The sequence below is a fragment of the Anticarsia gemmatalis genome, chromosome 12, assembly GCF_050436995.1.
Source record: "Anticarsia gemmatalis isolate Benzon Research Colony breed Stoneville strain chromosome 12, ilAntGemm2 primary, whole genome shotgun sequence".
Classification (NCBI taxonomy): Eukaryota; Metazoa; Arthropoda; class Insecta; order Lepidoptera; family Erebidae; genus Anticarsia; species Anticarsia gemmatalis.
The window spans coordinates 4,820,829-4,834,003 of NC_134756.1; the positions used below are offsets into that span (position 1 = coordinate 4,820,829).

General features: G+C 33.7%; 1 protein-coding gene across 2 annotated transcripts in view; it reads right to left on the bottom strand.

Annotated features, from left to right (window-relative positions):
* LOC142977294 (transmembrane protein 151B-like) overlaps positions 1–7,214 on the bottom strand; it is a 94,256-nt gene extending 87,042 nt beyond the window's left edge. For both annotated transcript variants that reach the window (XM_076121107.1, XM_076121106.1), the window contains exon 1: positions 6,910–7,214. In XM_076121107.1, the coding sequence (XP_075977222.1) occupies positions 6,910–6,960 (51 nt within the window). In that variant the 5' untranslated portion in view covers positions 6,961–7,214. The remainder of the gene's footprint in view (positions 1–6,909) is intronic.
* Positions 7,215–13,175: the final 5,961 nt, after the last annotated feature.

Consider the following 13,175-nt stretch of genomic DNA (forward strand, 5'->3'; position numbering starts at 1 on the left):
TTTATGACCAAAGCAATATAAATCACAAAGACCGATAATAATTTTTTATACACCTTGCTTGAGTTATTATTTTTCTTTTAATTATATAAGGCATTTTTTTTCTTGCTGGAAAAAACGTAATCTGCCTTTAATAAATAGTTGTGACGAATTTAGCGACGCGACGTTGTTATTTTTTATTTATTTTTTTTTATTTTAAAAAGACAACTCCCGCACTAAGAATTGCTCTTGTGTCGCGGGGACTTTTACAAACATACAAACAACGGACACAAAGCACAACCAGACCCGAAACAATTATTTATGGATCGCACAAATAATTGCTCCGTGTGGGAATCGAACCCACGACCTCCCGACGCGGTGGTATCGGCGTGGCGACCTAAACCACTGCGCCACGGAGGCAGTCCAGTTATTAAGAAATAGCAAACGCCTCTATAAATAAAACAATTGAAACAATAAATAACTGGCCATTCAGAATAAAATTTAATACGAAATTCCTATATAAATCAAAGCTGTGATATAATTTTAAAAAGGTGAGCAATACGGGTGGTCATTTATAATACAAGTAGGTCACACATACTGGTGACCTTAATGCATTCTTGAAGGCGTTGTGGCCTTGTCTCGGTATCATAGTAGCAGTGTTAGCTTCAGGTATAAAACACACAGTTCAAGGCAAAGCTTTCTTTAGACTAGTATTAATGTGTTATCGACGTCTTGACTTTTTGATAAGACGGTAATGTCACGTAGTTTTGTGAATTGAGTCTTTTTGTGCGGCGATATAGTTAGTATTGATCTAGTTACTTTGCACCAGGTGGCGCTGATATTTCAATTTGATAATCTAGATATTATATCGTGGTAACGGTGGATTTTATGTTTTCTTTACTCGTGTTATAAACTTCGTTAGATTTTCAGTAAAGGCGCCTTAGAGGTACTTTTTTTATTTTAGATTCTTAGGTGTTTTGAAACTAAGTATATAATATATTTGGTCATAATGTTTCTGCAAAATAGAAATGTCCTAAAATATTTTTTTTCTAAATTAGCAACAAAGTTAAATATATAATAAAAAAAAAACTTATACCGTTTTATTCTGAAAACTGGTTAGAACTTTTATTCTACTATTCTAAATGTAAATGAAGCTGCTATTTTAGATTAGAATAGAATCAAAATTAACCTAACTACGTAACCTTCTTCAAACCTTGAGCAAACGTTTGCAGTAACATAAGCTTATCCAAACAAGTATTTTATACCACACTAAAACTACGGGAACGCGAATATTTACGTATTAGCGCGATTTATGTGTGAAAAAGAACCTCTGTTACGTTCTATGGTGAATAATTGGCGCGTTCATTTCTCTATTTGTAAATGAGTGGTTCTATGGCCATTGTTTATGTTCCGACATTCACTAAATGGATAGTGTTGTGGAACATTGTAAATGGGAATTCTATCGTAGGCATTTTCTAATGAATTCCTTTGACACGTTGTATTTCCGCCGGATACGTGTAATAGGTGTAAGCACACGGCCTCTAATTTACATGAACAAAGTCGAGGGCAGAAACTAACGTAATTACACTGCAGTGGATATTCCCATTTTCCTATCTGTTTAGGAAGCAAAATCATGTTCGTTTAGATTAAATGTGTCGAGGTCAACCGCACATTGTGGTTTGCAGAAGTCCAGAGCAAAAGCATTATTAATTTCGGGATTTATGTGGCCAATATTATGTTAGGACAAAAGAGACAGAAATAGAAGGTCTAATAATATTCCCACACGTAAGTCGTGAGTAGTAAAGACTTGTAGAACTATAAAAACAGACTATAACTCTTCAGGTGTGTCGTTTTAAACCGAGGCGTTCTTAAGATTGCAAGCCACTTAGGCAGTAAATGAACGCCCGACACCCGCGGCGCACGCTCCACGGTGAGATGAGACTATGCCCCGTTAAATTCTTTATAAATGAACAAGAAAGTGTACCCTTGTAAGCTTCCGATAATAATATAAAATGACAAGACATCACAATAAATTGTCTTTTATTCCAGCCATGTTAATGTGTATTCCCTTTGAACACGAAAATTAAAACAAAACTTAATAATTGGATCGACTCTTTAAAAGAATTTCCATGTCCTGTCACAGACAGACTTGTTAAAACTCATTCAATTGAAATTCAAATTTTGTATTTGAATACATTAATTTTCTTTTTTTTACTGTTTCAGATATTTTATTCGGGAGTCGAATAAAATTGTTCGAAAGTAAGGTCTATGCCATAACATTACAAGGTCGGTGAAGAAAAAAATCATGACACAAATCATATTCAAATGTTAACTTGCGTGACAGTAGAGAGAAAATATATTAAGTATTCAAGAAATTCGTAGCCTAAAATCCGTAGCTCTAGCTACGGTCTACGCCCTTTATGTCTACGAGTCTACGCTGAATACATTGCGTAGATCTATTTTCCACATATTGAATAGATGTTTGAGGTTCACGTAATATTCAGGTATCATTTTTACGGCATCTAAATGTTAAATCTAGCGAAACTGATGTAGGTTTTTGAAGATTTATCTTTAAGATTAATGGTTCGAATGTGAAATGTGAAAATTTAGAATCTTACTTATTAAAGTCGAAAGTAATTTTGTCGAACAGATTTTATTAATTATTGTTACAAAATTAATATCGTCAATATTTTCACGAACTATGACGACACTATAACAACCCTATTTACAACCTTATAAAGATATAATTATAAACAGTGTACAAAAATATATTACGTAAATACTAAAAAACAAGACACCTTAGAACAGCGAGTGTAAAAGGCACAAGTCTTCACAATAAAGTGCTACGAAGTACGTTACGTGAATAGTGGCAACATATGACGATGTCTCTGCTTTTATAACCACTGAATATTACAAACTGAAACAGACACCGTATTACAGTGAAAGGGTTTGTTTACACACGTTGATGGTATAACATATTTACGATGTGAGAGACGTGAGGGTTTTAGGCCTAGAATATTATGTTTATACCTAGTTAAATTGGAAATATATTTTAGTAGCAGCAGGTTAAATAATGTTTAGGCTGTCGACATATAATTTTAGTAAAAAATAATATTAACGTACAGGGTTAAATGTAACCTGTAAAATTGTATAGCATGACGATATAAAATGGTGTGACAATATGGTCTGTTAAAATTACTACATTTAACTCTATATTTCATACAGTAAAAACAACAAAGAGAAACAAAGTACTAAAAGAGATGACAAAAAACCTTTAAAAATAAAAAGTAAATCACAATAAAACAAACGACATTCTCTCTTATTACTCCTGTAACTACGTTTTACTCTATGTTATGGTGTAACCATATACCCTATCTATTTTGTGCCAAAATCCCATGAAACATGAGATATAGGTTATGAGGTTATAAAAATGGTTCGTAGTTAACGATGACGGAGGATGAAAGGGGAAAATAATGGCGTAAAAAACGTCATGTACGGCCCAAATGTAGACGAAAAAGCTTTTACATTAGTCACATGAAATATTTATCTCGACAAACGTGATTAATTAGAAGAGATTCATGTATGTTAATTCGTGTTATTGAAGCTATTTCTAAATTTCGTTATTGAAGTTTTTTTATAAAGACAACTCCCGCACTAAGAATTGCTCTTGTGTCGCGGGGACTTTTACAAACATACAAACAAGGGACACAAGGCACAACCAGACTCGAAACAATTATTTGTGGACCGCACAAATAATTGCTCCGTGTGGGAATCGAACCCACGACCTCCCGATGCAGTGGTATCGGCGTGGTGACCTAAACCACTGCGCCACGAAGGCAGTCAAATGTTACTGAGTTTAAAATTGTGCACTATTTATTTGGAAACCAAACGGACTTTTGTCTGTTTATTTATCGTCTTATTATCATTAAGTTACCGTAGCAATCTGAAGAAAATCTCATGAAAGGTTCTATGTCAAATGGGGTATGGGGTCACGTGAAAAAAAAATTAAGTATATAATTTTTTATAAGACTACCATTTTGTAAAACAACAACCACCCACTCCATTTACCTAAAATTAAAAAGCTGAAGGTTCTAAATAAATAATGAACTAAAAAGATCTTACTTTTTAATTACTAAAGACATTGATGAATGAATTATTTAAATCGAAAATTTTATAATAAAAGCTTTGTATATTTATCTCTATAAAAACATAAGTATTAAGTACGCCCTTTGAAAGTTATACCAATTATAACTTTTATACTACTCCAATAGTTTTTTAGATTAGTTTTTCATCTCAGTTTCAGACTCAAAGTCAAATTAACCTTAGAAATCAAATGAAAAAGTATTATTTTCTGCGGCTAATAATTTTAATCATCATTTCGATAATATACAGAGCACTTAAACAATGCTTTTGAACTGACAATGCGCGACTGCTATTTGATAAACGCTACTGTCATTAATGATAGGGAGATGGCGATTATTGCCCTTAACAAATAAATCTATGTTATAAGTATCCCTTAAAAGTCAAGCAGGCCGTTGTCTGTTTGTGTAAACGACCTTAATCCGAGCTCAAACAAACGTCTGGTTATATCCAGACACCGAGTAGGGGCGTTATTGACGAGAAAACCGCTTTATCTACTCCATGGCTGAACATTCGAGTAAGGAGTACAAATAAATAATGTAAACGCCGCCTGTGGTTTAACAAACAAATCTACGATGAATATTGTATGTTTGGTAACACGCGATAGGAAAATAACTGGTTTCTGGTTCACTCCAAATACTTTTGTTCAGTTTTACTACCTATATTTCAGGAACCAATTTTGGAAGTATAAAACTTGTTTCCGTCTTTTATTCTACTTCAGCTTCAGGTACGAAACTTGGATTGATCTGTACTCTCAAGGTCTCATACATATTTCGCAATGATAACCGAAGTTCGCCGGGATTTCATAAATCGGAGGAAACCTTTTAAAATATTCAGAAGGTTTTTTATGTTAAATTACTTTTGCTACGCCGCACAAGTCTATAAAAAGGTGTGTACTGTCGGTTGTATAAAATGTACAATACATTTTGATTGGATCATAAAAATACATTTTAATTAAAAGTACATTCCTGAAAACAAACCAGTTACATTGATGTTTTTGGTAAACAAAAAGGTTTATTGTAGTCCTCGCTTTATAATATTGTTCTATACTGAGTGTTCGTGTACGTAAAAACATAATAACAGTTTATATAAAATACAGTCTCGCATTCATCTAATCAAAACTCGGCACATTAACTTCTCTAATGACCGCAACCGGGATGTAATACGAGTTTGTTTGTTCTTCTATCATAAAACTTTTCTAGTTGAGAGTTATGAACAGGTGAATATTGCAGGGACGCTTTGCCGGGAAGCTTGGAAGGTTGAACAATACTGGGCCACATTACGGCCCATATCATTGCGGCCCAGGGATTTATGCTAGCACTCTCACGTAATGTGCACTTCCGCCTTCACAAAGTAATGACTGTCTCGAGTTTGGAATTTGAAGGCACATTTAGACAACTTTAAGTTCCCACAGGCGTGTTTTAAAGCCTTTCTTCGGAGATTAAGCGTATTAAACTTTGTTATGCTGACTACAATGAATAGTCTTAATTTCGGGTATAAATTTTGCTATTATGATGAGAGAGTGAAAGGAAAGTTGGTACTTCTTCGAATAATAATTCGCTATAGCATTCCCAATTTACGTAGCGTTTCACGAACAACTTGTATGTAGACAGCTCTAGCTCGATTCTATACTACTATCGACTACCTACAACCGGCTAGCTTTCGAGAAATTTTACACAAAAATCCGTTTAGCGCCTCTACCGGGCTCCGTAAAAACGATTTTCGTAGTACATTTTAAATGTCAAACTCTCGATACTCGACAGTACCGAGTTTAGAGAATTGCGCTACTCAAATGCTTGTAGGTCTAAAGTACGCCTTGTTAATCCAATTGTAGAACAAAAACTTTCATAACGAATTCGGTACATTCATTAAAAATTAAGCGACCAAGCTTCGCGACAACGAAAATAGACATCAACTTTTTATAACTTCAATCTAGATAGGGCAAGGTTGCTTTGTGAAAAAGTTACTTGTTCAGAACAAATTAGAGCGGAGTTTTGAAATAAAGTCGATGAATGGTAATGATGTTACTCAATCAGACGTCGCGTCGTTATAATCGATTGTTAATAATGAAAAATGTTTTTTCTTTTTCTATTCATAAAGGCAAAATTTTACCGACGGTCAAGTGCAATTTTTTTTCTTTTCATTACATAATTGTTACCTACGAGTAATCAAGAAAATACAATTTGATTAGGGCTGATTATTAAAATTTGTCTTTTTTTTAAATATTATTCATAGATAATATTATTCCAATGTGTTCAGTAATATTTTATTTTATTTTACTTTAATTAATCGCATTCGCGGACGATTTTAAGTGATTTCGTGTAATTTAGTAATGCTATAATATGTATTACAGTATTTTTATTCTGGTTCTTATTATGTGGTTTATACCTGAATTTGATATGATGCAATGGATACAACAGCGCTACGACATTTTTAGTTTATGGAATCTGCAACGTAAAATTTTGCAATAGTCGCGAAAAGATACCTTTATAAAACATTTTATTCTATATTAGGTATAGAATAAAATAGAATAAAGTATCGTAACATATCCGTACCGTTTTATTAAATAAAAAAATATTTTATAAAAAAATATTCACCTTTTTATTTTCTATTTTTGTTTACGCTTAAAAATCAATGCCGCATTCAAAATTCATATCAAAACAATTTCCATTTTCGTTTATCCGAACATCTCATCTCGCACTGCAGCCTCTCGAAACTTTATGTAACAGCACCCGTTCTTGGAACAGTTCCAAAACTCAAGGATATCCTGTTATATAACCGACGTGTACTCACCAAGTCCTCGTCGTCGTCCGAGAATATGTTGCTTCGCTCCTGCGCCGTCATATCGCTATCTTCAATACAATATACAATTTATCCATGGCTCACACACACAACACGAGTTTCACTGGTAAACACTGCAACTGCATCCAAATTTCCTTCATCATACCGCCATTGGAATACATTTTTAATTCACTAACAATAAAATAATAAAACTTGTTCAATTTTGTTCGGTAATAGAATTCGAAAGATTCAAATATATTCGTGAAAGAAGTAAAACATCGACGATGTTATGGGAGCGGCCCGTACACCCTCACTGTTCGACGGTTAGATACTTACTGCGGTGGAGGGCGGGCAGAGAAAGCACTGCAGCGTCTCGTAACCATGGCAACGCGAAGGCTTTCACACCGCAGGGGCGCGTTGCATTTTGTAGACAATAACCGTTGGGGGAAGTGAATTAGAGTGATTTTATACATTTCTGCACTCGCAAAGGAAATAATAGAAAACTTTGTAATGACGGAGTTCTATTTTCAAATGGTACTTTTAATAGCTTTGTTTACCGCAACAGAGTGCATAGACGATTAGGGGTTTTTGCCGATAGACTTTAGTCAGTAAGTAAAAAGTTCTGAGTGTCGTTTAGTGTCGGAGAAAGTTTAATGCCAATATTTGACAAACAGTACTTCAGGCTGCTTTTGAAAACTTGTTTACTTTGATTAGTCCTTAATATTGTTCAATTGATTTATATTTTACTATATTTTTAACCTTAACACGGTATATTAGATATTGTATTTGATCCTCTTCGAATTTTCTAGTATTGCCTTTAACCAAGGTTTGCATAAAACCAACTGTATATTCACCTTGTAGTTTAACATATTGCCTTCGTACTTCTATTTCTATCATAAAGGTTGTAAATCAATAGTAAGTTTATCGTATGGTACTATCGGCCGCTATATCCACGAATGCGAAGACTGATCGTACTTGTTATGCCAACGATTTACTAAGAATAAATTGTAAGCATTCTTAAGATTTCTGCATTGATAAAATAGAATTTATGATGGCTTTTAATTGCAATCTCTATGCTAGTTTCGAAGGTTGAGCTCGAGTAAGCAATGAAAAAATCTGTTGCATTAGTTAGTATCATGTTTGTTTCCTCCAAAGAGTAGGCAGATGTACAAAATACAGATACTCAGAAACAACGTAGGTACGTCGTAGATATCATATTTTAAGTAACAAGACTACTGTGTCGCCATTTAGTGAGCCCAATACAGAAAATATCGTAACAACATCCGATTCATTAAACATTTTCGATTACAGTATAATTTTGCAAATCACTATAAATTTAAAATGTATCATAAAACGTAACTAGCGCTACTGCCAGTCATTCAGTTCATAATTTTTAACGTCATTAAATCTAATCAGCATTTTAATGAACACCACAATGCTTTTAACGCTTTTAACAGCTTACAAGCCACGATGGTGGATAAAAATATGAATTGAGTTCTATAAACGGCATTACGTCATTTAAAATATAATGAATATGTAAGTAAAAGTTAAAAAGAAGCCTGAAAATTCTATTACTCAAAATATGTTATTGCATAGATTTAATAAACGTTGTCTGGATTTGCGCAAGATGGGTTTCGCACTAATATTAATAAAATGGCAAAAAAATCACGTTTGTTTTATGGGAGCTTCCTGTAATAGTAATGCCATCAAAAACATTCTGTAAAAACCTCAAGTCTCGCCGTAAAAAGTTGTGAGATCTATATAATACCAAGTCGATTAATCTATTTAGTCTCTACTTAAAGGACCTTGTGTCTTAAGTTATTACGTATGTTATTATCATGCCAATAAAAAAAAAAATATCTTTAAAACAAATAGACCGACCTGGCCATCGCATGATTTGATTATTAGTATGTATCACACTACACAGCACGACGAGAAGTTAATGCTCCTGAAATGTTAATGGCGAATTTGTGTTTTCTTGCGATGACCAAGTCGATCTATTTGTTTTAAAGATATTTTTTTTTAAATTGGCATGATAATAACATACGTAATAACTTAAGACACAAGGTCCTTTAAGTAGAGACTAAATAGATTAATCGACTTGGTATTATATAGATCTCACAACTTTTTACGGCGAGACTTGAGGTTTTTACAGAATGTTTTTGATGGCATCTCACTTCTTTTTGTAGAGCGAACATAAGTCCAATTTGTATGGAAAGACGTTTTTTTTCATAATTCAACATATTTTCCTATGGGAATGTTGTTCAGTTTCATGGGCTAAACACCCTTACCCACCCTATACCCCCTCCCGTTATGCCTCATATAGTAGGTACCTATTTACACCTATTTATTTTATTTTCTTTAGAAATAATAATTTAATTAATTAACTGCAAATGTAACCTTGTAATCTTATACATTTATATGGGATTACAAAGTTATTGTTGCAGTTGGTGTATTAAGAAAACTGGACCGAAATTAGAAAATATTGAATTTTTCCCATAATAAAGACACTAAACCCTATTTGTATTCAAAATTTTAAGCTTCTAAGTCTGCTAGAAGTACCTTAGACTTTTGATGATCGGTGAGTCAGTGAGTCAGTGAATCAGTGAATCAGTGAGTGACAAAATTCAAAATTTTAGCAAGTTGTCATTCTTAAACTACTGGTTCAAATTGACTGAAATTTTAAATATACCGTGTTGATACAATGACTGATTAGTTGCTGAAAATCCAGGCTTCTTGTTTTATCCACAACGAAATTAGAGGGGTGTCAAAAATAGCCCGAATTGCTTCGAGAAAAGGATGTTACGGCCGTGCCGCTTTTTTTTTGCTCGACTTGCGGGGGCACTTCCGTGCCCCCAGATTATATCGGATTATTATCGTTTGTGAACGCCTAATTATCGCGATTTAAAAGATACAGCCTCAGACAGGCAGACAGATGACATGTATTAGTAAAAAAGTCCTGTTTTTACCCTTTGGGTACGGAGCCCTAAAAGAACAGCGAAAATATACAAGTATTTTGTCTGGTATTCGCCTAAACATAAGAAATTACTATCAAAATATCTCGGTCATTTTTATGAACTGAGAAACATTCTTGTCCACGGTTTGTTAAAGGTCCGTGCTATTAGTCTTGGCTAATATCATTGGGTTGGCCTTCGTCGTGAAAAGCGGCGGGTACGTAAGAAAATTAGGGGTGACGTCAGCCGGCTATTAATCATCGTAGACCTCCCGCGGCCGGAAATCCTTTGAAAAACAAACCTGTTCAAAGCATGAATATAAATACAAATGTATAAAAAATATTGCCAGATTTATCTGGGTAAAAATAGATTTGTAGCTTAGTATAGGATGTTATTATAACGAGCTATTGTTATACCTTTATCCTGTCCTCTACTCGCAGAATAAAAGCCGTAAGTTCATTAAATAACAATATAATTTATACTTAGGGTGCTAATAAGCATTCCACAATACTATATAACGTAACTGTAATCAGATTACCGTAATTCAAAATTATATTCAAACATAGTCGACTGAAACATTACCAACTTTTTATGTAAGCCATTAATACTCTTATTGGACAAAGATACTTCGTCCGATTACCAGATTAAAACAAATTAGAACTACTAGAGCGGACATCGCTGAAGCTAAGGCACTAATTGGTCCGTCCACCCTCAGTATTTTATAAAGGAAACGGTATTATTTTCACGGCACGGTTTTATGGAAGTAATCTAATAGCTTTTGTCCGTGACTTGACCCGGGAATAATTAATTTCCCTTGAGAATTTATGTTATAAAACAACATTGAATTGTGCTTCAAGCTTTTGTAATTTTAAACTGAATTTGATCATGCTAGCTTTGAATTTTGCTAATATTTATTCACCGCTATATTAAATTGTATAACTTCTGGTTAGACTAAAGGACACACAAATTAAAATCTATATCCACAAAGTAAACTCCACTGATTTTTAAAGATGTTATTCTTATGAAAAACAACATTTTACATCAATTATCTACTAAAACAACTGACATTGAGCATTACAGTTCAATACACATAAAATACTGCACAATGTCAACACGCAATAGTAGCTAACACAAGTAATAAAACGTAGTCCGACGAATACCTTTCAAAGGCTTGGCCTCTGAACGCTATAAATAGCTATCAGTTGAAGGATGGGGAGACCTTTGCCCAGTGCGGGACAGTAAAGGTCGGTAAACAATATCGTTTGCCAAACACTAGGACCGTTAGATGCAAATGTAGCAGGTCAGTGGGGTTTCTAGTAAGGTTCTATACGTTTATACCCCTGATGAGCGTGTCACGGCTTCGGGCGTTTGTTTAAAGGCGCTATTAATATCACTTTTCTTTTACACTCATTTAGAAAGCATCTTGTTAAAATTATTCCTTTTGAATAATTAATTAATTAAATCATCAAAAAATCATGAAAACATAATAATTATTTGTATCACTAGGAATAGTTGGAAGTAATATAAAAATTGGCTGTATTGGTAATTAAGGTATACAAAATAGCAGTACGCAGTTAATGATGAAGTAGACTTAGCCTACTTTTAGTAGTTATGTTAGTCAGGTATATGAACTTACAAAGGTCAATTAGTTTATCATTTTATTAATTGCCGCTTGTAAACTTAATTATCAACTTTGATATGCCTCTATAATAATTGTACGTATTTTTACCTAATAATCAGTTCACCAACACACATATGAAGCACGTGCTCTACATTATTCGTAGATGAACGCATTTAATTAACCGCATTCGGTGGGACTCTCAATAACAGATGAGGTACGAGCTGCGCCAAATTTCGTGCAATGCGCACCTCAGATGTGCTTTACACTGATTGCTCTACAGTTCTACACCACTCTCATCTGCATCGCATTATGATGAAATAGCTCGTTTCATCATGCATTTATGGACTTAAATTTATACTACGTACTTTTACTAAATATTTCCCGGCACTTTCTTTCCCATCTTTATATATTAGCGTCTAAGCTTCGCGATTTCAAAACCTGTTTAAAGTGTTTACGGATGTTGTGTCAAAAACTGAATACTTTTTTATCTTTGTGTCCCAAAAATATAGTAGACTACACCGCATGAGTAGATAATTATGTGTAGGTTGTGTTTACCGTATTGTGCGCTCTTACTCTATTTTTAAAACAAGTTATTTCATCCCGGGTTTATACCCATGTTAAATAAAGAATATTATAGCTGTATGTTAACATTTTATAAATAATAAATGAGTCTTAAATTTGCAGGTGGTCGCTCTCGCTATGATTGTTAGGGGAACAAATAGGAATAATGAACACTTCGAGGGAAAGGAAAATAAATCACAGAATTTAGGGGGACATGTTAAGATAGACAGCAGGGAATAATCCGATTCAAGTTCTTTTTTCTCTGTTTAGTCGCCAAAGTGAAAGCGTGACGGAAAATATCAAAAGACAAAATTGAGTACAATCGCTACATAAGTAAACCTAAAAGGACAATTTCCTGCTGCTATCGACTGTCGACAACCAGCTAGCTATCAGAAAGTTTTGTATGAAAATTGATCAATGCATTTTAAATATTCTCTCGATACTCGATAGTATGTAGAGAATCGTGCTACAGAAAATTGTTATAACTTAATGTTTTGTTAATACGTTCCTGTCAACAGTTTGTTAATGACAATTATTTCGAGAAGCTTTGTCACTAAATATGCCTTTGTATAATCATCCCATAAGGGATAATGAGGGCGGCTTTACGCTGTGTGTGTTTGTAGGAACTTGCATAAACAAGTAAGGGTGGCTAATATTATAAATAATGAAGTGTTTTAAGAGAGGAACCGAAAAGTGACGGGAGTAAAATATAAATGTGTTTAAAAAGTATTCAAAGTTCAAAGTAAGTCGAGAAAGCTTATTCCTTGACTGTTCATTTGAAGGCTATAATAGTGTGCAATTATGATTGAATTTTTATTCCATTCAGTAATCGAGTTGTGTCGGGAAAAGCACTCTTGTTAAAGCAAGTGGTTATAAATTAACGTTATATTAAATTATAATTTATTTTTTTATCTTTACCTGTTTTATTTCGAATTAGTTTGCATTTACAAAATAACTTGAATATTATAACACGATCTGGTGAAAATATAATCATTTTATTCACAAGTCAGACCGCGGGTGAGAGCTAGTAAACAAAAAACATATGTTTCACCCCACAATTTGGTTCAATATTTTACAACCCGTATAAATTACACCAGAATCCGCAATTAAAGCAATTTAACAAAAATTGTGGCCATTAAAAC